At 40.7% G+C, this 27,939-nt stretch overlaps 3 protein-coding genes and 1 long non-coding RNA gene across 4 annotated transcripts in view; 2 read left to right on the forward strand and 2 right to left on the reverse strand.

Annotated features, from left to right (window-relative positions):
* On the reverse strand, positions 1 to 20,278 carry POLG2 (DNA polymerase gamma 2, accessory subunit). The gene is made up of 8 exons (XM_002827729.5): positions 18,824 to 20,278; positions 15,239 to 15,365; positions 15,011 to 15,116; positions 13,155 to 13,328; positions 8,091 to 8,231; positions 5,300 to 5,380; positions 2,676 to 2,776; positions 1 to 204 (listed from the first exon to the last, which is right to left on the reverse strand). The coding sequence occupies exons 1-8, from the start codon at positions 19,383 to 19,385 to the stop codon at positions 39 to 41; spliced, it is 1,458 nt and encodes a 485-aa protein (XP_002827775.3). The 5' UTR covers positions 19,386 to 20,278; the 3' UTR covers positions 1 to 38.
* On the forward strand, positions 13,885 to 14,186 carry LOC100459224 (ATP synthase subunit f, mitochondrial-like). Its single transcript, XM_009251955.3, has one exon. It carries the CDS (start codon positions 13,885 to 13,887, stop codon positions 14,149 to 14,151), a length of 267 nt encoding a protein of 88 aa, XP_009250230.3. The 3' UTR covers positions 14,152 to 14,186.
* LOC134760574 (uncharacterized) lies at positions 19,550 to 22,013 on the forward strand. Its single transcript, XR_010138341.1, has 2 exons — positions 19,550 to 19,656; positions 20,257 to 22,013. It is a non-coding gene; the product is annotated as an uncharacterized LOC134760574 (long non-coding RNA).
* DDX5 (DEAD-box helicase 5) overlaps positions 20,697 to 27,939 on the reverse strand; it is an 8,079-nt gene continuing 836 nt past the window's right edge. Inside the window, 12 exon segments of the mRNA NM_001133486.1 lie at positions 20,697 to 22,767; positions 22,993 to 23,217; positions 24,454 to 24,513; positions 24,607 to 24,668; positions 24,888 to 24,998; positions 25,378 to 25,550; positions 25,639 to 25,799; positions 25,881 to 26,022; positions 26,258 to 26,323; positions 26,438 to 26,571; positions 26,679 to 26,775; positions 27,135 to 27,300. Coding sequence (NP_001126958.1) covers positions 22,364 to 22,767; positions 22,993 to 23,217; positions 24,454 to 24,513; positions 24,607 to 24,668; positions 24,888 to 24,998; positions 25,378 to 25,550; positions 25,639 to 25,799; positions 25,881 to 26,022; positions 26,258 to 26,323; positions 26,438 to 26,571; positions 26,679 to 26,775; positions 27,135 to 27,300 — 1,801 coding nt within the window. The 3' untranslated portion in view covers positions 20,697 to 22,363.

Here is a 27,939-nt window from a genome sequence, read left to right on the forward strand (position 1 = left end):
TTAGGAGAGAAGAACATTTATTACACAAATATAAAAATCTATACATTCTTAGCTGATGATATATACTTAATCAAAAAGTCTTTTAATTTGGATATATGCATCATTTCCTTCATTGTGGTGTCTCTGCTTCTCAGATGTATTAATCCATTCTCCAAAGTAGTTTCAGTAATCAAAACTGTGAAGAGGATACTCATTTCATCATACCTAAGAAAAAAGTAGTTAAAGACACATGAGCACAAATGTAAATGATAAATTCCTCCACGTTGCCAGATGTAATTCAGTGTTCATGCACTCTCAAGAGTCACAAACTCAGGGCTTGAGAGTGGACCAAAAAAACCCAACATTTTTAAAGTTTCTGAGTCATATTTAAAGTAAAATTTTCAGACAGTTTCTAACTTATTGCTAGAGCTGAAAAGTCATAAAAGAAAACAAAATCTGAGAATAAACACTGGTAACTCAATACATCATTTGGGGTGATATCACAGATGAATCTCATAATAACCTCAGCCTTTTGGTTCTTGGATGCAATCCAAGAACAATTATTTTAGACTGAAGTCTCTTACAATAAACAATATTACAATAAAGATGCAATTCAGTATAACAAATTACACCAAAATCATGTTTCATTTATTACTGAGTATGCTAGCTTATAGCTTCCAGTTCAGCAATAACCAAACATATAGACACACGGCTGACCTTCTGTATGCTTATCAAGTCACACTATCTCATTACTGTTTATTTCCTTTGTAGGACTCCATCAGAAACTTTTTATTTCTCTGTTTATTTATTGCCTATTTTGTCCTACTAGAATATAAGCTTAACAAGAATAGTATGGCCGGGCGCGGTGGCTCACGCCTGTAATCCCAGCATTTTGGGAGGCTGAGGTGGGCGGATCACGAGGTCAGGAGTTCGAGACCAGCCTGGCCAACATAGTGAAACCCCATCTCTACCAAAACTACAAAAAATTAGCTGGGCGTGGTGGCAGCCACCTGTAATCCCAGCTACTCGGGGGGCTGAGGCAGGAGAATCGCTTGAACCCGGGAGGCGGAGGTTGCAGTGAGCCGAGATCACGCCATTGCACTCCAGCCCGGGCGACAGTGTGAGACTCTGTCTATTAAAAAAAAAAAAAAAAAAAAAAAAAGTAAATTTTTCTATCTTGTTCACTACTATATCAAAGTGCATAAAACACAGTATGTGTTTAATACTATTTTCATAAAAATATCCTGGGACAATAAAACTTTTATCATATAAAGAACAACTGCAATTTGATAATGTCCACATGGCTCAAAGGATAAGATTTTAGAACCTGAGAGGACAAGAAAGTTCAAATGCTGCCCCTTCATTTTACACATAATAAAACCATTAGATGCTCTAATTATAGAAAACTACTTTTCTTTGGACATCATCTGAAAGGTGTTTTTTTTTCTTTTTTGAGAAGGAGTCTCGCTCTGCCGCCCAGACTGGAGTGCAGTGGCTTGATCTCAGCTCACTGCAACCTCTGCCTCCTGGGTTCAAGCAATTCTCCTGCCTCAGCCTCCCAAGTAGCTAGGACTACAGGCACAAGCCACCATGGCCAGGTAATTTTTTGTATTTTTAGTGGAGACAGGGTTTTGCTATGTTGGCCAGGCTGGTCTTGAACTCCTGACCTCAGATGATCTGCCCGCCTCGACCTCCCAAAGTGCTGGGATTACAGGTGTGAGCTACTGCGCCCGGCCTGGAAGGTGTATTTTAACAAATTTTCAGAGAACTGAAGATCAAAACACAATGCTTCACAAAACACAATGCTTCACAACTTTTCACCCAAAAGATACATATTCAATGCAAAAAGTTTAAAAAAAATAAGAATGGATTAGTTTATTTAAAAACAACAATTAATGAAATAGCATGGGGTAAGACTAGACACAGCTCAATTAGGAGATGATTTCAATAATCTAGGCAAGAGATATTGGTGACTCTAACTTGGGTAGTGGCAGTGAAGACAGAGATGGATTTGAGATATATTTAGGAAGCAAGCTGACAGCATTTGGTGATAGACTGGATGTAGAGAATAAGGAAGAGGGAGGAGTTAAGGATGATAGCCAGTTTCTCTGTCTTGAGCAATTGGGTGAACAGAGGTGCCAATCCCTTAGAAGACTAGAATAGACTATCCCTCCAGAATATAATTCCCTTCCACTCAGTCTCAGAATGGACCACAATGCCAGCAAAGAAAGGCATTCCACTCATATTCCTTCAGTCTTGATTCAACACATGCTTTCCACATACATACTTTCATCCATAAATGGATAAGCTGAGGTATACATACTTCATGACATTTAGTCTCGGAACTGCACATAGCATGTGCTCAAACATACTTGCTGCATACTGTTCCCTGCTAAGGCAATTAACTAAGTACACATAATTCTGTAAAAGGGAAAGTGAGGAATAATTTAAATTATTTTTTATATATAAATTTAGAAGAGATTTGTTTCTGTAATTCATAAACATAATAAAAAACTCTTGAATAAATACGCTCTTTAATGAAAATACAATTCTTACTTTAATTCTGTAAAAGGGAAAGTGAGGAATAATTTAAATTTTTTTATATATAAATTTAGAAGAGATTTGTTTCTGTAATTCATAAACATAATAAAAAACTCTTGAATAAATACATTCTTTAATGAAAATACAATTCTTACTTTGAATAAAGTTGTTCCAATGAGGACTGCATAGTTTCCAAATAACCAGGCCACACAGAAATCCCATTTTCTAGTAACTCATTAAATAGCCCTTGACAAACCTAGAAAGAAATAGAAAAACTTCAAATATGAAAGAAATAATGGTAGCTAGTAGAATGATTATTCTATTTTTGTGAAGCCACAAATCACCCTCTTCAATCTCTAAAATGGGTATGTTTCTTTAATTATGTGATGCTAATAATAACTTCCATATCATATACTTTATAAATTGTATACTTCTTCTGAAAATGAAGTAATTAAGCATAGCAAAGCTGAGTACTAAATGCCAATCTTCTGAGAAATTGCATACCAAGTAAGAATTTTTATTACCCTTAGTATCATTCAAAACACAAACAAAATCAAAACGATTCTGTCAGAAAAAAACCAGGAGATCCAAAGGGCTGTATGAACTCACAGCCCTCATCTGAGAGGTGAGACCTGAGCCCTAGGTTATACCACCAAGTCAGGAAGAGGCAGAAGAGCCAGGAAAGAAAAAGGATGAGGAAAAGGAGAGTGGTACTCCAGAAGCCAACCACGGAAAATGTTTCAAGAGACTGATCGACCAATTTCACTGGAATGCTGGAGACAAAGCTTGACTGGAAATATAGAAGTAACGATGAATAAATGACACAGTAAACTTTACTGTTTTCTTTACAAGCAATAGGGAGGCAAAACAAAGCAAAATTTAAAACCCCCTTAACAGTCTAGCACCAACAGTCCAGAGCAGGGTTCCTCACCCTTGCACTGCTGACCCAGGGTGTTCAGCAGCATTCCTGGCCTCCAGGAGAGGCCTGCAGCACCCTCCCACTCTTAGGACAACCACAAATCTCTCCAGACGTTATTAAATGGTGACTGAGCTACAGCATCCTAGGAGCTTTCTAGCTTATAAGGGTATTAGCGAAGCTTCCATACCCTGGGAGAAAATGTGGGACATAAGCCATTATCTTCTCCTTCTTTGAGCTCACTATCTCCCATCTTCCCAGACCTCTCCACAAAAGCCAGGGTCAGAAAGCTGGGGGACTCTCAAAGTCTTTAAATCTTTTTAGTGTCCGCATTCAGGTTTGGGCTGGGTCTCAATCACCCAGACAGAAATGATGACTGCTGAAGGAGTCTCTGGAACGAAATGAAAGCCATCCCCCATGGCCTTTCTTAAGAGTATTTAATCATTAGAACAAATTAGAAAAATCAAAATAAAATTATAGATCTAGAATATCTGAATATAGTCAGTTGCCAAAAGTGTTAAGTTCAAAGGGGAAAGGCTACGCACGGTGGCTCACGCCTGTAATCCCAGCACGTTGGGAGGCCGAGGTGGGCGGATCACTTGAGGTCAGGAGTTGGAGACTAGCCTGGCCAACATGGTGAAACCCTGTCTCTATTAAAAATACTAAAAAAAATTAGCCAGGTGTGGTGGTGTGTACCTATAATCCCATCTACTAGGGAGGCTGAGGCAGGAGAATTGCTTGAACCTGGGAGGCAGAGGTTACAGTGAGGCGAGATCGTGCCACTGCACTCCAGCCTGGGTGACAGAGCAAGACTCCGTCTCAAAATAAATAAATAAAAAGTTCAAAGGGGAAAGAAAGAATTCACTAACATGTGTACAAATATTTTAATTACTATGTCTACTCACTCACTAAAAAGTGAAACTATGAATGGGCATGAACAGCAAACCCACTGAACTATATTCAGCTTCTTTAACACACTTCAAAATTATATATAATCACGGTACTTATCCACAGTTCATTATTTAATTAAAGCTTTTTTTTTTTTTTTTTTTTTTCTGAAGCAGGGTCTTGCTCTGTCACCCAGGCTGGAGTGCAGTGGCGCCATCTCAGCTCACTGCAACCTCCACCTCCCAGGTTCAAGTGATTCTTGTGCCTCAGCCTCCTGAATAGCTGGAATTACAGGCACACACCATTATGCTCAGCTAATTTTTGTATTTTTAGTAGAACCAGGTTTTGCCATATTGGCCAGGCAAATTAAAACCTTTTTTTTTTTTTTTTTTTTTTTTTGAGATGGAGTCTCTCTCTGTCGCCCAGGCTGGAGTGCAGTGGTGTGATCTCAGCTCACTGCAACCTCTGCCTCCTAGGTTCAAGTGATTCTCCTGCCTTAGCCTCCTGCTGGGACTACAGGCGCGTGCCACCACGCCCAGCTAATTTTTGTATTTTTAGTAGATGGGGTTTCACCATATTGGCCAGGATGGTCTCGATCTCTTGACCTCGTGATCCACCCGCTTTGGCCTCCCAAAGTGCTGGGATTACAGGCGTGAGCCACCGCGCCCGACCTAAAACATTTTAAAAAGCAAATGAATCAAAATAAAATTTTAAATGGCAAGCTATCAAGTTTACTTAGAGTAAGGGTTAGGTTGAGCATCCCTAATCAGAAAATCCGAAATCCAAAATGCTCCAAAACCTGAAACCTTGAGTTCAAAGGAAATGCTCATCAGAACATTTACGATTTTGGATTTTTGGATTAGAAATGCAAATATACCAAAAAAATCCGAGATCCAAAATGGTCCTGGTCCAAAGCGTTTTGGATAGTACTCAATCTGTAATTAAAATCATGACATTTAAACTCATTTAACTCACCTGTCTTAGTTCCAATGTGGGGCCTCTTCCTACATCCAAAGCAACCTTAATAGGGGCTAAACAAGGGTGAAGTTTAAGTACCTAAGGCAATTAAATGGGGGAAAGAGAAGACAGGAAAGGGGAAAAAGCATAGTTTGTTTAAATATAACACAAGTATTAACAAACAGTTTCTTAATAGTTATAATTTTCTGTGTGAAAATAGAAGTTAGCTGAGGTCATAAAAACACCATGTAGTAACATACTCAGCTGCCCCCCAGATTTCTCCACTTAGATGTTTGGCAGAAAGAAATTAATTTGGCCAGGCATGGTGGTGCATGCCTGTAATTCCAGCACTTTGGGAGGCTGAGACAGGTGGATTCCTTGAGCTCAGGAGTTTGAGACCAGCCTGGGCAACACGGTGAAAACTTCTCTCTACCAAAAAAATACAAATAAATTAGCTGGGTGTGGCGCATGCCTGTAGTCCCAGCTACTCAGGCAGCTGAGAGGGGAAGAATGCTTGACCCGGGAGGTCAAGGCTGCAGTGAGCCAAGATCGTGCCACTGCACTCTAGTCTGGGCGACAGAGTGAGATCCTGTCTCAAAAAACAAATAAACAAACAAAAAAAACCAAATTAACTTGAGACCCTCCCATTTTCTGACAACTCCCTCAGTCAAAATGCTTCTTTCAGCATCACTTTGGACCCTACCAGCCTGGACCACGTGGCTTACTATTTCAACTTTCTCTCTCTTGTCAAAACCTACTGCTCTTCTCTTTTTATATATATTTTTTTGAATTAAAAAAATTTTTAAATGAAATTTGCTTTTTTTTTTTTTTTTTAAGGGTCTGGCTCTGTTGCCCAAGCTAGAATGCTCCACTCACTGCCTCACTGCAACCCCCGCCTCTGGGCTCAAGCCATCCTCCCACTTCAGCCTCCTAAGTAGCAGGGACTACATGTGCATGCCACCACGCCCAGCTAGTTTTAGTATTTTTTTGTAGAGATGAAGTCTTGCCATGTTGCCCAGACAGACTGGTCTCGAACTCCTGACCTGAATGATCCACCCACCTTGGCTTCCCAAAGTTTTGGGATTATAGGCATGAGCCATTCAGCCCAGCCTTCTCTTCTCATTCATTAATCTATCCAACAAACATTTTAATGCCTCTGATACCAGGAACAGTTCCAGGTGCTAGGGGTAAAAATCTCTGTCTCTCATGGCAGGGAGAAAGACAATAAAAATAAGTAAATAATATATGTGAAGGTAGTAGGTGCTAAAAAAGGAAGAAGATGGAACATGCTGGCAAGGGGCAGGCTCGGGGAGGTTTTCAGCAACTTTAAGGTGGTCAGAAAAGGTCCTCTCCCTATGGTGACATTTGAGCAAACACTCTAAAGGTGGGGGGACAAGATGTGGATGATGGAGAAAGAGCACTCTAGGCAATGGGGAATACAAATGACAGGGCTCTGAGCTGGCAGCATCTCCAGCATGTTCTAGAAATAGCAAGGTCAGTGCTGCTGGAGCAGACTGAGTGAGGTGGAGAACAGCAGATCAAAAAGAGGGCTTCGGTTTTTCCTGAGTGAGATGAGAAGCTTCCCTGGAGAGTTCTGAGCAGAGGAGCAACACAACATGCACCTTTTAACAGGGCCACTCTATCGGGGGAGGTGGGGTGGCGGTGGCTTATAGCAGGGTGGTAGCAGTAGACAGGCTAGGAAGTGGTCAGACTCAGGATATGTTTTGAAGTTAGAGTCAAACAGGATTTGCTGATGGTTTGGAAGTGGAGTGTAAGAAAAAGAAAGGATTCCTTTGTTAGCTGCACACCATTTATAAACCCCATTCCCCAGAACAATTCTATAATCAGACTTCTCTATGGCTATAGCAGGCTAAATGAACACTGTATAATAAATCACTTAACTAAGCAGAGTAGTTTTCTACAAACTCATGGTTCCCAATCCCAGCTGAATACTCAACATTATTTGTTAAAACTTTTGATGTGGGGCAGCTTCCTTTTATGTTCAAAGGGTATATGACTACTCCCCACTCGTGCCATTTAAACCCCCACTCTTCCACATTTAAACTAATAGTGCCTCCTAACTCCCTGAGAAAATAGAGGGTATCAGTAAAATGTCCTTCAAAGGCCAAAAAGCTCAGTAGCCTTTTTATATCTCACTATCCTTTTTTTTCTTCCCTGCTGTTTCAAATAGCTCCTTTTCAGGAGATATTTGGGCTCTTGATCCCATCCTGACCCCTCCTGTTTCCTTCATCTTGCCCCGTTAATCATTTCTTTTCTCTCCTATAACTTCAACTTCTCCTCTCGATTTTCTGACCCATGAACATGCTCCAAGTGCATGTTCATGCGCTAAAATCAGCCTTTCCAGGCCCACATCTAGCTCCTCTGATCCAGGAACCAGCCATGTGGCACAAGACCAGAAGCCAGATACCTGGGGCAGAGAGGTCAATAGCACAGGTCTCCCTGATCGGGTCTTTCTTCCTTGTATGTACCAATGTTTCAGCTTCTGATACAAATGGAAGCTCCCAATGGAAAGGTTTAGGGGTAGGAGTCATAGAGACAGCTGTCTGTTCACAATTAAACAGAAATGCCTTTGGGATTACTTATTAGGGATGCCTTGTTCTATTTTGTGAGAACCTGATTCTTATTCCTGTGGCCAGATTCTAAAAAAACTGAAAAATACTTAGACTACATGCACTAAATTTATTATTCAGAGTTTATGTTAGAAACCAAGCACACTAACATTAAGAAAACAAACAAACAAACCCATATTTTTAGTTTCCCAAGTCTATCTCTGAAATATCAACAGCACCTTTCTATGAAGATTTTTCTTTCTTGTAAAGGAGTTCTCTGTCAGCTGGAGAGAATCATAGAGGTAGGCCAGCATGCCTCGGTCTAGGTCCCCATTTACAGACAGAACACAAGGAACCACATTTTTTCGTCCATCTCGGCCCTTCACAGAAAAACAGAAGAAAAATAATCATTTCACAGAACTTTTTTTGTTTTTGAGACAGAGTCTCATTCTGTCACCTGGCCAGGCTAGAGTGCTGTGGCATGATCTCAGCTCCCTGCAACCTCTGCCTCCCAGGTTCAAGTGATTCTCCTGCCTCAGCCTCCCAAGTACATATTTAAGACTTACACAATCAGAATACAAAAGTAAAGTTTCATTTTACAAAGCACCCACTCTGTACCAGGCCTGTGGTAGGCACTGGGCCCACGAAGACGATAAAGATGCACTCTCTTCTCTCAGTGAGCTCAGTGTTCCATCAGCGAGGCCCAAATGTGAATTTTAAAACTATGGTGCTTGGTTGGGCTCTATCCCAGAGATTCTGAACGAACTCAACTGGAGTGGGACCTAGGCATCAATTTTTTCAATAGCCCTACAGACTATTTTTTTAATGCTTCCGAGCTCAGAGTTAGTATTCAGAAAGGTAACACTTTTTTTTTTTAAATACAGACGGAGTCTCGCTCTGTCACTCAGGCTGGAGTGCAATGGCGCGATCTCGCCTCACTGCCAACCTCTGCCACCCGGGTTCAAGTGATTCTCTTGCCTCAGTCTCCTGAGTAGCTAGGACTACAGGCGCACACCACCACGTCTGGCTAATTTTTTTCTATTTTTGGTGGAGACGGGGTTTCACCACGTTGGCCAGGTTGTTCTCAAACTCCTCACCTCAGGTGATCCGCCCACCTCACCCTCCCAAAGTGCTGGGATTACAGGCGTGAGCCACTGCGCCCGGCCTAGAAAGGTAACACTTTTAAGTAAAAATTGTTTGCTGATTATTCAGAAGAGGCCTTAGGGAAAAAAATGGTGTGCTTTAGGGAAAGGGGTTTGGAGTATAATTTTCTGAAATGTAAAGTTATTTTCATTAAAAAAAAATCTTTTAAAAACTTACTTTTTGCATTAAAGCCATAATTATGAAAACAAACTACATCACAGTACATGATATGAATTAAGTATCGATAAACAGACTGACTTCTCTAAACTGAAGAGGAATCATTTCAAATTTCTTAAAAATTTCAATCCTAGAAATTTTTTAAGTTTTGGATAAAAACAGTTCCACTTTCATCTTTCTTTTTTTGTAAATCATTGTTCACCTGGATATTCATGTAATTTTTAAAAATACTTAAATAACCACCTTTGGCTACAGTCACAGAACAAAAAAAAAAAAAAAAAAAGAGAGAAAACCCCACAAATTTAAATCCTCAGCTTCTGTTAATTATTCATGATCAACCACAGTCTTCATTAATACATATACGTACTGACATTTTAAACCTATTTGAATTGCATATGATACTTTAAAGATTCACAAGAATTTGCCCTCAAAGGAAGTAAACTTTCGATACCTGGGACTCTATTCTACCAGTTGTATTTCACAGTTATAGATAGAACTGATAGTTAATAAGATAAACTGGGCTGGGAGCAGTGGCTCATGCCTGTAATCCCAGCACATTGGGAGGCCACGGTGGACGAATCACTTGAGTTCAGGAGTTCGAGACCAGCCTGGCCAACATGGTGAAACCCCATCTCTACTAAAAAGACAAAAATCAGCTGGGCGTGGTAGTGCATGCTTGTAATCCCAGCTACTCGGCAGGCTGAGGCATGAGAATCACTTGAACCCAGGAGGTGGAGGCTGCAGTGAGCAGACATTGTGCCACTACACTCCAGCCTGGCTGACAGAGTGAGAAACCATCTCAAAAAAAAAAAAAAAAAAAAAAAAGACAAACTCAAGTACTGAAAGATTCTGTGGTGCGATTTGAATCAAACAAAATCTAAATCTGAATCTTTATGAAGAATGCTTTAGGCCGGGCACAGTGACTCACTCCTGTAATCCTAGCACTTTGGGAGGCCAGGGCAGGAGGATCACTTGAGCCCAGGAGTTTGAGACTAGCCTGGGCAATATGGCAAGATCCCATCCCTATTTAAAACAAACAAAAAAGATTGTTTAATGTTTTCTAATTTTTTGAAAATTGGATATCCAACAATGTCAGGATATCTGGTGGCAACTCTTCCAACAATATCTGATTTCTCACACCATCCAGAATAAATTCTTTTCTATCCTAACTGTTCTTCAGCCTTTATTGGTCTGCTTCACTGTTCTCTAAAAAATATATTTGGACATTAACTATAAAATCAACTAAAAACAGATACAAAATGGCCTAAGAGGCTGGGTGCAGTGGTTCACGCCTATAATCCCAGCACTTTGGGAGGCTGAGGCAGGAGGATCGCTTGAGCCCAGGAGTTCAAGACCAGCCTGAGCAACACAGCGAGACCCCATCTCTATTAAATAATTTTAAAAAAAGAAATGGCCTCAGAAACATTTCAAGAAAGCATACTAAATGACAAAAATTCTACTTCATATTTTATAACATGTTCAACTAATGATGAATAATTTTGTGAACTCTGGAAACAGAAAAGGAACAATGTCATGGAAGAGAAAAATTTCTGCAATAGGAAAACTCTTCATTAGTGAAAATGATACCAATAAAAGAACAAAATAATCTGGGCATGGTGGCTCACACCTGTAATCTTAGCACTCAGAAAGGCAGACGCAGGAGAACAGCTTGAGCCCAGGAGTTCAAGACCAGACTGGGCAACATAGTGAGACCCCATTCTTCATACAAAAGAAAAAAAAGAACAAAATAAGACACTAATAGCCACAATACAAAAATCATCTTTAAATCCCTAGTCACAAGGTTGAGCTGTTCTTTAACTATGATAATTAACCAGTAAGTTTCATTTGAGAGCTGAATACCCCAAAATGAAGTGTGATGGTGGTAGAATTAAATGAAAATGTTCACCAGTTAAGCCTTCTACTTTTTCATTAGTTATTCATATTTAAAAATTCCAGCCTGGTCAATATGGTGAAACCCTGTCTCTATTAACAATACAAAAATTAACCGGGCGTGGTGGCGCACACCTATAGTCCCAGCTACTCAGGAGGCTGAGGCAGAACTGCTTGAACCTGGGAATTGTGACACTGCACTCCAGCCTGGGCAACAGAGTGAGACGCCGTCTCAAAAAATAAAAAAATAAAAATTAATCTACTTTCTACTCATTATATATAAACTCCTATGTTTTTGCTATATATCTTTTCTTTTCTTTTTTTTTTTTTTTTTTTGAGACATGGTCTCATCCTGTTGCACAGGCTGGAGGGCAGTAGCACAGTCTTGGCTCACTGATGATCCTGGAACAATATATTGCTACAAAAGGTAAAGAAGTGCTCGTCAAGACAATGATGGAAATATGTCAAAAGGACACTGGCCAAGTCTAGGACAATTTGACCATCAAAATAAATAATGACAGTAACACACTGTAACCCTCTGAGAAAGTAATCTGTGAAATACCAATTTAAAAAAAAAATGGGGGAGAAGGAAAAGCTCTACAGTATATTACTGACCAGTAAATCTAGAAGGAATGATGGAATTTGGTTTAAAAAAAAAAAAAAACAAAAGGGAAGGTGAAAAAAACACCATTGGCAAACCTCATTGTAGTAACTGATTTGAGCAAGAATCATCAAGGGATGCTGCAATCAGTAAGGCAAAATTTGGTGACATGGCCAAACATGGTGACTCATTCTTATAATCCAAGCATTTTGGGAGGCTGAGGCAGGAGGACTGCTTCATCCCAGGAGTTCGAGACCAGCCCGGGCAACAAAGCTAGACCCCATCTCTACAAATATTAAACCATTAGTCGGGCATGGTGATACATGCTTGTAGTCCTAGCTACTTGGGAGGCTGAGGCAGGATTGCTTGAGCTCAAGAGTTTGAGGTTGCAGTGAGCTATCACCCACCGCTGTGTTTCAGCCTGAGTGACAGAGTGAGATCGTGTCTCAAATAAAGAAAAAAAATCACCATTTGGCAAACCTCACATTAATAACTGATCTGGGCAAGAATCATCAACGGATGCTGCAACCAGTAAGGCAAAATTTGGTGACAAAGAAATTATCTGCATCATCTTAAAGTATCTGCCCACAACACTTATTAATTACTAGTTACTTTTTTTGTTTGTTTGTTTTTTTTGAGACAGAGTCTCGTTCTGTCGCCAGGCTGCAGTGCAGTGGCACGATCTTGGCTCACCGCAACCTCCACCTCCTGGGTTCAAGTGATTCTCCTGCCTCAGCCTCCCAAGTAGCTGAGACTATAAGGGCAAGCCACCACATCCAGCTAATTTTTGTATTTTTAGTAGAGACGGGGTTTCACCACATTGACCAGGATGGTCTCAATCTCTTGACCTCATGATCCTCCCACCTCGGCCTCCCAAAGTGTTGGGATTACAGGCATGAGCCACCACGCCTGGCCGTTAGTTAATTAATAAGTACAAACTATTTATTAGCTTTACACTGGAGAAATCTAGTAGACACCATCTTAACTAAATGATAAAAGTTAACATCACCAGTAACACTCCTCATATGACACACTGAGAAGACAACTTCTCAGTACTACCACTTCTGTAGTACTCCCGACAAAAATACATAAATCACGTGGAAACAGCAGACAGATCCCAGCCAAGGCATATTCTACAGATTAACTAGACTGTACTCTTCAAAAATGTCAAGGTCACGCAAGACAAGAGGAATTGTTCATTTGAAGGAGTGTAAAGGCATATGACAACTACATGAAAGATAAGATCTTGGACCTATAAAGGCCATTATTGAGATAATCAGTTCAATTTGTAGGGCTCTGTGGCAATAGTGGATTACTGTTAATTTCCTGATTTTGATGGTTGGATTGTAGTTTTGTAGGTGAGTGTCTCTGCATCTGAAAAATACACAATGAAGTATTAAGACACCATGTTTGCACCTTATTCTCAAATGGTTCGGAAATGATTATAGAGAATCTGGGTAAAAAATACATAGGAGCTCCAGGTAAAACATACATGTAATTTAGACACATTGCCAGGATACATGTGTAAAAGTTCATGATCTCCTAAGTTCCACAGGGTTTCTATTAGCTCCTTTCCCCAGGGAAAATTGTAGTAAAGTTTGTTTCCTTTCCGGCCTTCTTCATCCTGACAGTCACTGCTGCTGAAGTTAGATGGACTCATGGCAAACTGGAAAAGAAAATTTAAGTTTGTCTTAACATATTTAAATAAATGCTAATTTAACTCCCATAATTATCTGTTAAGAATTTAAATTGTCCAATACTTTTTATTCAGCAAATGTGCGAAACTAGTCAAGTCCCAAATACAAATTTTAAAATCTATTCTAATTTACATTTTTTTTTTTGAGATGTGTCTCATTCTGTTGCCCAGGTTAGAGTGCAGTGGCTAGTCACAGATACAATCATAGCTCACTGCTGCCTCCTACTGCTGGCCTCAAGCAATCCTCCTGCCTCAGGATTCAGAGTAGCTGGGACCACAGGTTGCTGAAATTTAATTTTTAAAAAGTGAAAATACTGGCCAGGTGCAGTGGCTCACGCCTGTTATGCCAGCTCTTTGGGAGGCTGAGGCAGGGGGATCGCTTGAGCTTAGGAATTCGAGACCAGCCTGGGTAACAGAGCAAGACTTCATCTCTACAAATAATAAAAGAAGTTGCAGTGAGCTGTGATTGTGCAACTGCAGTCCAGCCCAGGCAAAAGAGTGAGACTATGTCTCTAAAAAAACCAAGATGGAGTCAGTTGTACCAGTGAAGGACAAGAAACTTCTGGAGGTCAGACTAGGGGAGCTGCCAAGCTGGATCTTGATGTGGGACTTCAGCCCTAGTGGCCTTGATGGAGCATTTCAAAGAGGTTACTACTGGTACTACAACAAGTACAACAACGTGAAGAAGGGGAGCATCTCGGGGTTTACCATTGTGCTGGCAGGGTACATGCTCTTCATCTACTGCCTTTCCTACAAGGAGCTCAAGCACGAGCGGCTACGCAAGTACCACTGAAGAAGACACGCTCTGCACTCCCCCAACAACCTTCTTGGCTGGAGCCCCTCCATAAGGAACACAATCTCGATTGTTGCTGAATCCTTTCATATCCTAATGGAAATTAACCTCCAAATAAAAGATGACTGGTACTTGTGAAAAAAAAAAAAAAAAAAGACAACAAAAATAAAATAAAAAGTGAAAATACTGAGTATATTGCTTAACATACTGTTTTTTAGTAGGAAAGAATTACAGAGAAAAAACTGTTGATGTTATCCAGCCTTTTATGGCCAATGAAGAAGAGGGGAAGTTAACCATGACTAAAGTGGGATAAAGAAGAAAGTATCACATAGTCCTCATTCTTACCCTTCTGTGAAGTTCTTGATGACTCGTGATTATTTCATACAGTTTAAATGGGTATTTGGGGATGTTTGAGTCGGGAAGTGGTAACATAACACATGGCAAGACAAAAATGCTTACTTCAACTCTTTTTTTTCAGTGAGTACTAAAACTTGATCATCAATTACAGAGCCATTTTGACTAATATGGAAAGTTCATGGAGGCAGGTAGCAAAGGCTGAAGCTGTGACAATGGTCAAGGGTCAAACTCTACATCAGCCAGGAATGCTAGGTGAGGGCTTTGAATTTTACCTTACACAGAAATGCTTATTAACAAACACATCTGAGCCCAACAAATGTTTTTACCAAAGTAACTTTGTAATCTAGAACAAGAAAATCGTTACAAAGAGTTTTTTTATTTGTATGATATATTAATAGCTACATACATCAAATAAAATTTCCTGTATGTCAGAAGAATTACCACTGACACATTAAGACAATTTATCTATTAACTATTAAATTAAAGGTAATTATTGCAGTACCTTTCTCCACCACTGGAGTCGATGACGTAACCAGAAATCAAGCCACTGGTTTGAAGTTCTTGCAGGAGTAAACCATACTAATGAAGCTTCAGTCTTCTCACCAATTCTTTAGATATAAAACATATCAGGAAGTTAGCTTATCTGAAAATTATATAATTTATCCCAAGTGGAAATGACTGGTTTTTGACTATTTAAATGTAAGGCCAAGTTATTTGCCACTTTTTATACCTTTTAACACCATTTGGTATCTGCTTAGTGTCAAAAACAGGATGAAAACACACTCCAATCTGAGCAAGGCCATAAGGTAGCCTCTTGTTTACCAGATCCAGGCAATTAACATAGTGTTCCAAGGCACCTGTCAAAAGATAAATCAATCATTGTATACATCTAGTCCACAAACCCAAATCATTTTTGTCAAGACACATTAATAGTAGTAATAATGTTAATACGGCAATACAAATATTAATGGAGCTATAAAGACAGATCTTGGCCGAGCTTGGTGGCCAAGCCTATAATCTCATGGGATTTGGGAGGTCAAGGTGGGCAGATTGCTTGAGCTCAGGAGTTCTGAGACCAGACCGGGCAACACAGCAAAACGCCATCTCTAAAAATATACAAAAATAAGCCAGGCATGGTGGTATGTGCCTTGTAGTCCCAGCTACTTGGAAAGCTGGGAGGTGGATCACTTTAGCCTGGGAGGCCGAGGTTGCAGTGAGCTGGGATGGTGCCACTGTGCTCCAGCCTGGGCAACAGAGTGAGACCCTGTCTTTAAAAAATAAAAAAAAATTAAAAAAAAAGAGAGATCTTATTGATCACCACTTAATTCTAGGTAGTTTCACCCCGACTTTTTAGTTTGAAGATTTTCTTTTTTTTTGAGATGGAGTCTCACTCTGTCGCCCAGGCTGGAGTGCAGTGGCAGGGTCTTGGCTCATTGCAACCTCTGCCTCCCGGGTTCACGCCATTCTCCTGCCTCAGCCTCCCGAGTAGCTGGGACTACAGGCGCCCACCACCACGCCTGGCTAATTTTTTTTGTATTTTTAGTAGAGACGGGGTTTCACCGTGTTAGCCAGGTTGGTCTCAATCTTCTGACCTCATGATCTGCCTGCCTCGGCCTCCCAAAGTGCTGGGATTACAGGCATGAGCCACCGCGCCCGACAAAGATTTTCAAATCTATAAGAAAGTTGAAAAAATAAACATCCATATACAATGAACACTTGTATACCCTTTACCTAGATTCATCAATTATCAACATTTTGCCACATTTTTTTCTTGTTCACTCCCAAATACTGCAGCATACATCTTCTAAAAATAAAAATATTTCCTATATACCATTATAACACCATAAAAAGTTAACCATAATACCACAATATAATCTAACATATGGCTGATACTTTTTTTGTTCCAATTTTCACCCCAAATATTTTTTACTGTTCTCTTTCTTTCCAGTTAAGATTCATGTACTGCATTCTGAGTAGGTTTCTTTCATCTCTTTGAATCTAGAACATTTCCCCTGCCTCCTCTCCCCCTTAATTTTGCTATTAATGACACTGACTTTTGATGTGAGTCCAGGTTAGTCATAGATTGTCTCACATTTGGGATTTGTCTGATTGTTTCCTTATGATTTAATTTCGGCTAATCATTTTTAGCAAAATACTACATAATGGATGTGTGTATCTTATTGCATTATAACATGAGGAACATGTTATCAAATTATTCCACTACTGATGACACCAAATTTGATTACTTGGTTAAGGTAGTAAATATCCACTCCCCAATAATATCCTGCTCCCCAACAGTATTTCACCCAATATTTTAGAATCCATTGATGACTGTTGCTTGAATCAATGATATCGGGGTTTGCAATATCATGAAATGGTGAATATTGTAATGTATCTTTCCTTTTACATCTATTTCAGAGCTTCTGTAAAAACATAAGCTTTCTCTACCTCTTCCCCCCGCCCCCGACCTCTAGGCTCAATTATTCGTTTTTGATTAATACTATTGACTCTTAGATTTTAGTCAATGTGTTATGATCCATTACCATTAATATGTATCTTAATGTTCAATTTGTCCTAGATGTGGCCAGTGACAACCCTCCTCAAGCCAGCATCTGTGACCTTTTTATATGACCCATTAGTCTTCAAGCAATTCTTTGCTTTTTAGCACCATAAAGTGTTTCAAACTCACCTTGTACTTTCCCTAACCCCAGACCCAGAATCAGCCATTTCTCCCAGTACTGGTTCATCTTAGAAACCAAGATCTGGAGGCCGGGCGCAATGGCTCACGCCTGTAATCCCAGCACTTTGGGAGGCCGAGGCGGGTGGATCACAAGGTCAGGAGATGGAGACCATCCTGGCTAACAAGGTGAAACCCCGTCTCTACTAAAAATACAAAAAATTAGCCAGGCCTGGTGGCAGGCACCTGTAGTCTAGTCCCAGCTACTCGGGAGGCTGAGGCAGGAGAATGGCGCGAACCCGGGAGATGGAGCTTGCAGTGAGCCGAGACTGCGCCACTGCACTCCAGCCTGGGCGGCAGAGCGAGACTCCGTTTCAAAAAAAAAAAAAAAAAAAAAAAAAGGAACCAGGATCTGGGCACTAGGTGTTCTCATTGCTACTGAGGGTCATTGCTTCTAGGAACTTTAAACGAAGAAAGTTAGGAAATCTATTTTTAAAAATCATGAGGCTGGGCACTGTGGCTCACACCTGTAATCCCAACACTTTGGGGGGCCAAGATGGGCGGATTGCTTAAGCTCAGGAGTTCAAGACCAACCTGGACAACATGGCAAAACCTCATCTCTACGAAAAACACAAAAATTAGCTGGGTGTGGTGGCATGCGCCTGTAGTCCCAACTACTTGGGAGGCTGAGGTGGGAGGTTCACTTGAGCCCCAGAGGTCGAGGCTGCAGTGAGCCATGATCACACCACTGCACTCAAGTCTGGGTGACAGAGTGAGACCCATATTCAATTTTAATTTACCAATTCATATTTAACTTACCAATTCATACTTAATTTACCAATCCATATTTAACATTAGTTTATACGTACCTTCTTTTACATATTATCTCTTCTTTTACAATGAAAATCTTGGTTCCTAATAACAACTAACCCAACTATTTGAATTTTTTTTTTTTTTGAGACGGAGTTCTGCTCTTGTCACCCAAGCTGGAGTGCAGTGGTGTGATCTCGGCTCACTGCAACCTCTGCCTCCTGGGTTCAAGCGATTCTCCTGCCTCAGCCTCCTAAGTAGCTGGGATTACAGGCGCTCGCCGTCACGGCCGGCTGATTTTTGTCTTTTTAGTAGAGACGGGGTTTCACCCTGTTGGCCAGGCTGGTCTCGAACTCCTGACCTCAGGTGATCCACCCGCCTCTGCCTTCCAAAATGCTGGGATTACAGGCGTGAGCCACTGTGCCCGGCATTCATTTATCCTATGATATACATGAAATAGTTTCAGAATTATAATTTCAACATTTCTACTTAGAATAAATCTAAGAAAAGTTCAAAATGTCTTTTTAGTTCCTTATGCACTTAGACTACATTGCACTAAATGACAGCACTGTGTTCAAAAGTTGCCCCGTGAAATTGAGAGCGTTCCCAGGTCCTTCGGACAGATTCTTTAAGGAACAGCAATGATTCCATGGACCAATTTTCTCCAGGGTAGAGCACTATTAATATACTCGACTCCTTCAAAAAGATGAGAACTAGCTAACTTCCTTGCATGGGAATAAAGGGCCAGTTGCAATCCCCAAGATCCAGCAAGGCTGCCTCGCCTTTCCACCCGACACCTGTTTTGAAGCATGAAATCGTGAAGCATACCGTGAAGAAGGCTCTCCCGTAGTTTCCCAGAAGTTTTTAATACGTTCTCAAGAAATGCTACTAGCTGTTCCTTACTCAGCTCTTTGTCTTGCAAGATTTCGCGTAGAGTTTCTGCAGAAACTAACCTGAAGGCACTGTCCCCGGGTAGCAAAGGGCCTGGTTCGTGGTGGAGGGCGTCCACCGGGAATACCTGCTCCCTGAACACCACCACCGAGGTCCACCATTCTGCGGCCAGGTTCTTCCGCAACTCTACGCCCAAGGGTCCGAAGCCGGGGTGGCACCCACTCAGAAGAGAATCCCGGCTAAGCTGCTGCTTGCTTCCACTTAGGAAATGCCTTCTCTGACAGATCTCTAACAGCGCCTCGCTTCCCTCTCCAGACCCGGGGGCTTCTGGGTGCTCGCCGTTCCCCTCGAGCTCCGCGTGCGACTTCACGTGCCCTCCTTTGGGGCTACTCCTTTCCGTCAACAGCTCCGGCTGCCCCGCATCTACTCGATCCCCAAACCCAGACAACAGGCACCTGCAGACCTTATGGCAGGCCCTGACGGCTACACGAGAGCGCATCTCTCTCCGAAGTTAAAGAGCACACACTCCCATCACTCAGCGGATCCCAACAAGCCGCCACTACCGTTAACAGAATACCGGGAGGCCAGGGCGCAGGCGCAACGGAGGTGAGCGTGCTTGCGGACGGCAGGCCCCACCCCGGAAGCGCATGTCCGCGTTCCGGCCGCAACCGTTCCCCCGTCCACCATGGCGGGCGCCGGTTCGGGTGGTTCTCTACTAGCTTGCCGTTCGCGTCGCGCCCCTCCCCTCACATTGATCTTTTTATTTTCTCGTAAGCACCAGTAAAGGTTATTCCCACCTATTTATAACCGTGCTGTAGCCACTTGAGTCACTTCCTTCTGCCACTGTTTTGCAGTCCGGAAAATTAAAATACTTAAGTGTTATCCAAATCACCTTCTATATACACCTCAATCAAGCACTTTTAGACTAAATTTGGCATTTGGTTTCCATTTAAACAGTTTATTCCTTTACGATGGTTTGTAAGCCCAGGCCTTCTTAACTAGGCAAATGCTGCCGCCAGGTGGCCTAGGCCTAACCCCAGAGCCGTTGACTTGACGCTTAAGCTCCCGGGGAGGGGGGCAGTAGGCTTTGTGACTAGAGTAGTGGTACAGTCACTTTAAATATTGCAGTTGCTTCCAAAGGTCAGTCCCCAGCCAGCAGCATCTGCCTCACCTGGGAATGCACTAGAAATAAAGCAAGGGGCCCAGGCACGTCTTAAACCCTCCTGGTGACAGACAAAAACCACATACGTGTAATTTCTTCCAGGGCCCCCTTCTATGGGTTCATCAAAACAATGAGACTCGTGACTGTTTTATTAAGAGACTCATGATTACATCGCAGGTTTCTGATTTTACAATTTCTATTTAAATAGGTCAAGACCTTAAGAACCGCCCAGAAAAGTGGAAAAGTGGTATACCCAAAATGAAGAGGAGTTTGATTCCAAAGCCCATGATTTCTTATACCAGCCTCAGTTTCGGAAACCTTTAAAGAGGTTCAGTAGAAAGGAACAATCTCTATTTCACTGTGAGACTACCAACTACCTTATTAAGAGGGGGTAACAGCTTAGCAATTTAGTCGATGTAATTTAGGAGTAAAATTTTTTTGTCATTAGTAAAGTGCTGTACCAGGTTCAGGAAATAGTTCAAGTGTATACAACAGTTTAAAAAAAGGCCAGCTAGAAAGTCCAACAGTATTGCTGGAAAGCAAATACATTAATTAACTGCAAAGCTAGGTACTACTGCCGGGTGTTTTCCACATTCAGGAACTCACACCAGGTAAAAGGCCTATACGCAAATAAATAAAAAGAGAGAATGGGAAGAAAAATCACATTTATTAGTTAAGACGACCACAGGCTGGACACAACACACATGCTAAAAAGTGGACTGTCTTTTTAAACTTCCAAGGTAAATAGGTAAATGTTTTCCACAGCCCCACAATCATTTCAGTGTTTACAAATTAAAAGACCCACGGTTAAGACATTAAACAGTAAAATATGTAATAAATGCTCCAACCTACCCTCTCCCCCAAAAGCTGCTTCTAAGTTTAAAACCATGAATTTGACTAACCATGCCATTGAAAACCATCCAGGTTACTACAGGCTGAATTAGTTTTCAATGTCTAAGTCCCAGAAATATCACTCCCTATCCCAGCCCTAGCAAATTCTAACTTTACATTTGACATAAGGCATTAACATCAATTAAAGCCTCAGTTTAATAATCAGAATTTAAATGAAGTCTCCTGAAGACCTCTCTTCTGGCAAACACACATGAATCAGATGCTGGGAAAACATTCAGACCCACTTCTAGCTATTATTGAAATAAATGATTAGAAATTTACGTTGGTGAGCCGAAGTTAAACCTAAAGCTATCCCCTGGATCTTTCTATATAAACCCATGTTGAACCTACCATGAAAACTTTTATTCACTGTGCTTTTGGTTATGTTGCCTCCTGATTAGTCATTAATTTTAATGAGGTTTTTTCCTTGTGTTGAGTATGAATAGACCTTACAGTTTGAGGATCTCTAGAATTCCCTGAATTATTGGAAAGACATTCATGACTCCCAGTGTGACTAGTTTAGCGCCCCAGGGAGCCTGTGAAAACTAGAATCTACAAGTAACCTGCACTAAGAATGTTGTGCAAATTCAGTTAAGGAGACTCAAGCTTAGCTCCTGGCCCTCTTAAAGGGCTAATGTGTCTTTCACAGGTTTCTTCAACATTTCAGTAATTCACAGTATAGCCAAGAGCATGAGTATAAATCTCTTGAAAAAGCCAGTTATTTGGAGCTTTTTAAATTATAAACTTTGCAAAACAAAGTCACCCACGTTCTCACATTATATAGATGACTTTGTATCTATTTTACTATTTTCTCATTTAACCATACTAGCAAATAAGGAAAAAGGCTATTAAATGACTCCCCTGATGTTGGGAGCTGACAAAGCTTTTATGCAATTTAGCCTGTAACTAAAAATTCACCTTTATCAATTCATTCTGACTCCTGCAATATGAATAGCTCATTATAAAGAAGGGCCTTCTGATTCCCCCTGCCTCCCAAATTAAATAAAAAGGAGCAGTCATTTGCTTTCATGGGAAAAAAACAAAACAAAAAAAACCCAGACCATCTAAGCAAAGTTTTACATGACATTATATATATAAAATAAAGTACAATTTCCACTTAATTCAGTCTTCAAATATTTTTTATTGGAAGGCCATGCATTGCCTTCATTTATTGTATTTCAAATCACTGTACATTTACTTTTGTGAAAACACTGCCTGCATTTTCTAGTACAAAAAAAACCTAAAAATTGTTTCAGGAATGTAGAGAAATATCCAACTTAAATAGCGAAAAAGTGCACCATAATTACTGCTGCACTGCAGTCATTTCTGCAATTCCCATGTTTCTTAAATAACTATCTTGTCAGATAACACACAATATAAAGAGCAATTATGAAAAACAGACATTTACATATACTTCTAAAGTCTTATTGAGAATATCCTGTTGGCATTGGATAACCAATCATAGGTGCGGCTGCAGTAGCAGGATATGCATATGCCTGTTGGTTCATACCATTGTGCATATTTGGAACATTACTTCCGTATTGCTGAGTGCTATCATAACCATTCTGGTAAGTCCCTGTTGGATTACCAGTCCTAAAACTGGTCTGTATACCAGCAGACACAAAATTACTTCCAAAGCTCCCATTGGTGTAATTTGCAGCACTGTAAACACCATTCTGAGTTTTTGCCCCAAAATCTCTTTTAAGCAGGCTAGAGTAACCTCTGTCATAATTTTCCCTGTCTCTAAAGGTATTAAATCCACCCCTTTTGCCCGCAGAGTATCTGTCCCGACGGTCATCCTTCATGCCTCCTCTACCCCTGGAACGACCTGTCAAGAAAAAAATAATTGCAAATTGATCAATTATGTCTATGACACAAATCATTGTGGACAGAAAGAAACAGATCTATTCATGGTAGGCGTGAAATGTTTTTACAATTTTTCAGCTTAAATTTTCACATTCAAGGTTTTACTCACCCTCCAATACCATTTAAATGGATTTGTAGACAACGATGTGACTCATAACTACCAACATTTCCTATCAGTCATCCTTACCTGAACCTCTGTCTTCGACCAACTGAAGCAACTTGGGATTAATTGCTTGATTAGCTTCACGAAGCACAGAGATAAGGTCGCTCACTTGCTTTATGTTATTAGGTGTAAAGAAAGTGTATGCTGTGCCTGTTTTGGTACTGCGAGCAGTTCTTCCAATTCGATGAATATAATCCTCTGAGGAGTTAGGGTAGTCATAATTGATGACAAATTTCACATCTTCCACATCTGTAAGGTGTTGCAGTGTGGCAAAATAGCAATGTACGGAGTTTTGCACACCACAACAGCCAGACCAAAAATAAAAAGTTAGACAATTGTATTCCCAAGAAGGTACGGGCTGCAAAAAATACAGTTAAAATGGTTATCCATTTCCTGTAGGAATACCATTGAGGTTGAAAAAAGAAAAAAAAGCACATGTCATCTGTATAATTCATCACCCACCCAGTGACAGACCCTGTCAAAAGGAATGTGTATTCCCTAAACACATTCCCAAATCAGCAAGTTCCCTTACAGATCATCAAGTGACATCTGAATGCTTCTGCGCAGTAGGGCCACTTAAAGTTTCACAGCAACCTCTTCATGTGCTCATTTTGAGGACCTTGAAACAAAAAAATGTACAAGGTCCTTTGCATTACACATTCATCAGAAGTTCAAAATTCTGGCCACACTGCTTGTCTTGCCAAGACCTTACAACCGCAGCTGCAAGAAAACATACCTGTCCCCCAAAAGTTGTTTTTATGCACTGTATCTCGTCTAGGCAAGCGCTTCCAAGAAGCCAGGATTCACTTGAGAATTGTGTCTCTCTCTGGCAGGTCTCGACATGACGACTACTGTGTAGGTGAGGGAGGAACTTTCAAAGCACTTTCTTTTCCCACTTACTATGTGTGAGAAGTTGCTCCTGCTCTAGATCTCATGTGCCAGTACTCACCAATTTGTAAAAGGCTTAGTACCTTTTAAAGCTGCTCTCTCCATTTCAAACTTGAACAAAAATTTCATTGAACATTGAAGTTTGGAAATATTTCTTCGACATTTCAGCAAACTCACTGAAACTCAAAGACCCACAGATCACAGTGAACAGTTTGAAACAAGGCTGTACCATGGCAGTCATGCAAAGCATGGGACAGAAGAAATACCACGGCAGTGAACTGTGAGGATAACTTCCATTTTTTCCCTCGGAGAGAACAGTTTACGGGGCAGAGGTGATATGTTCTGCCTTTTGAAGATTACTGGCACACGTTCAGCTTTTTCACCTCTCTAATCGACTGGAAGCAGCCAGCCGATCACTAGTCCTCCATCCCCCTCGAGTCCTCCGATTGTCATGCCTAGGCCTTGCCACAAAGACAGCACCTTTATGTGAAAAAAACTTAGAAAAAATGCAGGTTAAAGAAAGCAATAAACTTTCTTTAAAAAAGTTAAATGGAGATCTTCTGGGAAACCAAGCCATGAATGCGAGTTTGTACTAACCTAGCCCTCTGGAGGCCACATCTGTAGCAATCAGAATAGGAGCTTTTCCATGTTTGAATTCTACAAAGGAAGGCATATACATGATCAATTATCTGAGCAAAATTCTAGCTAGGTTAAGTAAAGGGGAAAAAATACTTCATTTGAAATATTTACCATTTAGAACCCAGTCACGCTCTTGTTGACTCTTGTCACCATGGATACCCATGGCAGGCCACCTAAGTTAAAAGACAAGTTGTATTATTAAACTCACATTGAAAACCTCGGACTCCAGTGCTTGACCACTTTTGGTCACAGATCTCTTTAATTTCGCCAGAAATGAAAGAGAGTTAAATTCACTATCAGATATGAAAAAAATCCACTGCTCGTGATCCAAGTTTGCCCTTTCCTAAGCTCAGTTCTAATAAATCTGCTTCAATGGAGGAGCTCACACATACCCATCTCTCCTCATTTTTCTGGTAAGCTCATCACATCTTCTTTTGGTTTCCACAAAAACAATGGTTTTATTCTCCTTCTCACTCATGATCTCTTCCATTAGACGAATAAGTCTAATAATAGGAGAGAGAAAGGAAAAATCCTGAGTTTTAAAAGACCATTGCTAGGGGCACACATTTATGGTCAGCAAAGCATTAAGTTCAATTTACATGGCTGGAAGTCAAAGAGGAAACGCCTGCTAATCCACTTATCGAGCAGTTCGACCCTTGGTCCTTAAGTCAACCAGGGGACACATGAATTCCTTCTATAGGAAAGCTATAAATGGTGACAGCCATTATTTGAAGGATTCAAGAAATTTTCAGAAGGATTAATAGGCTAACTAAACGAAATTACACCAACCGAAATAACCGAAAACAACTCACCAAACAATGATCCCTCAATTTTACAGCAAAGTTGTTAGGAAGCGAATATAACAGAGTTAATAAAACTTACTTTTCATCCTTTTCTACATCATGACACACATCCACAATCTGAAGAATGTTGTGGTTTGCACTCAGTTCAAGTGCACCAATGTTTATATGAATATAGTCTTTCAGGAAATCTTCAGCAAGCTGTCTTACTTCTTTTGGCCAAGTCGCACTCCACATTAGAGTTTGCCTATCAGGCTAATAGATTTTGGGGGGAAAAATTAGTATCAGACTCTAAGAGTGAAAACAGACTTCAGTTTGACCACATATTTCAAAGGACACTTACTCTTATTTGATCCACAATCTTCCTTATTTGGGGTTCAAAGCCCATATCAAGCATTCTATCTGCTTCATCAAGGACAAGGTAGGTTGTTCTTCTCAGATTGGTTTTCCCACACTCTAAAAAGTCAATCAGTCTTCCAGGTGTTGCAATACAGATTTCCACACCTTTAATTAAACACGTAAGCGTAACTACAATACCTAGGATATTTAGCACCAATGACAAATAAAACCCTTTTCGTTACATACCTCTCTCCAAATCACGTATTTGTGGTCCCTTAGGAGCACCACCATAGATACAAGTAGACTTCAAGCGACATGCTCTACAATATTCAGCAGCTACTTGCTGCACCTGTTGGGCCAGTTCCCGAGTTGGTGCCAGCACCAAACACTAAGGAAAGAGAAACAGCTTTCAGCACAAACCTGAGTACTAGTTTTAAACTGCTAACTTATTAGTTATGCTAGCAGATCCTTTATTCATGTGTTGTCCAATACCCAAAGCAGCTCCAGCTGAACAGGCTGAGCTAACCTCTGTATAAAACCACCACAAATGATTACATCTTTAGCTATGTAGTCTAAAATCTGTACATTATGCTTCCAATAAAAAGTTAAAAATATATACTTACAATAGGCCCATCGCCCCTCTCTAGGAATGGCTGATGATTGATGTGGACAATGGCAGGAAGCAAATACTATTTGGGGTGAAGGTGGGGACAAACAGAAACCACATTAAAATACTCGTTTTTAAATTACCATTACATTTTCTTGCATATATCAGATCAACTCAAGAGTTCTCCCAAACTTACAGACAATGTTTTCCCAGATCCAGTCTGTGCCACTCCAACCATATCCAATCCACTTAGAGCAACTGGCCATCCCTGAGCTTGAATAGCAGTGGGTTCAGTGAAATTCTGTCTTGCAATAACATCCATGACATTTGCTATAATTAGTGACAGATATTTAGTAAAAATTAGTGATGCCAAGAAAAAGAAGGGGTAGGTGGAAACAAAAACACAGGGGTAGGTAGAACTGAAAAGTAGCACTTACCAGGGAAATTGGCTTCATAAAAATTTAGAACTGGCTTCGGGCAGTTGTGACCTCTAACCGTAATTTCCTTGCTTCTTCTGTATGTTTCCACCTCTTGCTGCAAAATAAATTATAACAGTCTTAAAATTTATGACAACCACCCCTAGCTAAATAGGTAATTGATAAGCCCCTAACTTCGTAATTTAGTAACTAAAGTAGCCTTCATTTTAATCTGGACCCACCTATGAACACCCTATTACGACAGAAAAAAATTTGTTGCTACCTAATTTAACTAAAAAAAAAAAAAAAAAACCCAAAGCCACCTATTTCCATAAGTGAGTCACAACTTTCCCAATTATGAAGTCAGAAAATGTAAATCTACCAAAATTGAGTTATTTGCAAAACACCTGTCAGAATTTCATTTACTAGAATCCATGATCGAGTTACAGCCTGATGAAGCCACATGAATTTACTCACTGCTGTGCGCCTAGCCAAATCAGGGTGCTCTTGATAAAAATTCTTCTCAAATTTGGGCAGCTCATCAAGATTCCACTTCTTTTTAACTAATTTTTCCCCAGGGTTTCCAAACTTCTTTCCAGATAAGGGCCCTGCCCTACTTCCTCCAAATCGAGGTGCACCAAACCTGGAATGAAAAAAAAACGTTATTCACATTTTCAAATGGCTATACCTAGGTTTCTGTATAGATTTGTTTGCCATCCATTGGCACAAGCTAAAGACCACTGAAAACAGACTTCGAAAGGTAAACCTAGCACTGTCCTTAGTGAAAATCTGTCTCTCTCTCTCAACAGCCACAGTTAACATTTCCCGTAGTCCCCAATACATGTAAACAGCCTGGGATCATGTAAACAGCCTGGGATTTATCATGTCAGAAGCCGGGGATTTATCATGTCGGAAGCCGGGGATTTATCATGTCGGAAACTTGTCACCCAGACGCCAGAATTTGGGATCATACACTACTTCTTGTGGCTACTATAATCTTCCCTACCAGTCTAGCAATTCACTATCAGGTATAACAAGGCTACATTAACCGAAGAGCATCACAACGATGTTACTCATATAGCCATTTTCAAGCCAAACAGCTTTAGTGGTAAGAACCTAGACAGTACAGACAGCGATAACAGAACAAGGGTTTTCTCAGAAACACTTCTGCTAGCAAACCGAGCTGGGGGGACGCCGCGGTAGAGCTCCAGATCAACGAATCAAAATTATATAACGCAGGAAAAAAGAAAAGGAGGAGCCGGCGACTACCGGGGGAGGAGTC

Source organism: Pongo abelii, chromosome 19, assembly GCF_028885655.2.
Source record: "Pongo abelii isolate AG06213 chromosome 19, NHGRI_mPonAbe1-v2.0_pri, whole genome shotgun sequence".
Classification (NCBI taxonomy): Eukaryota; Metazoa; Chordata; class Mammalia; order Primates; family Hominidae; genus Pongo; species Pongo abelii.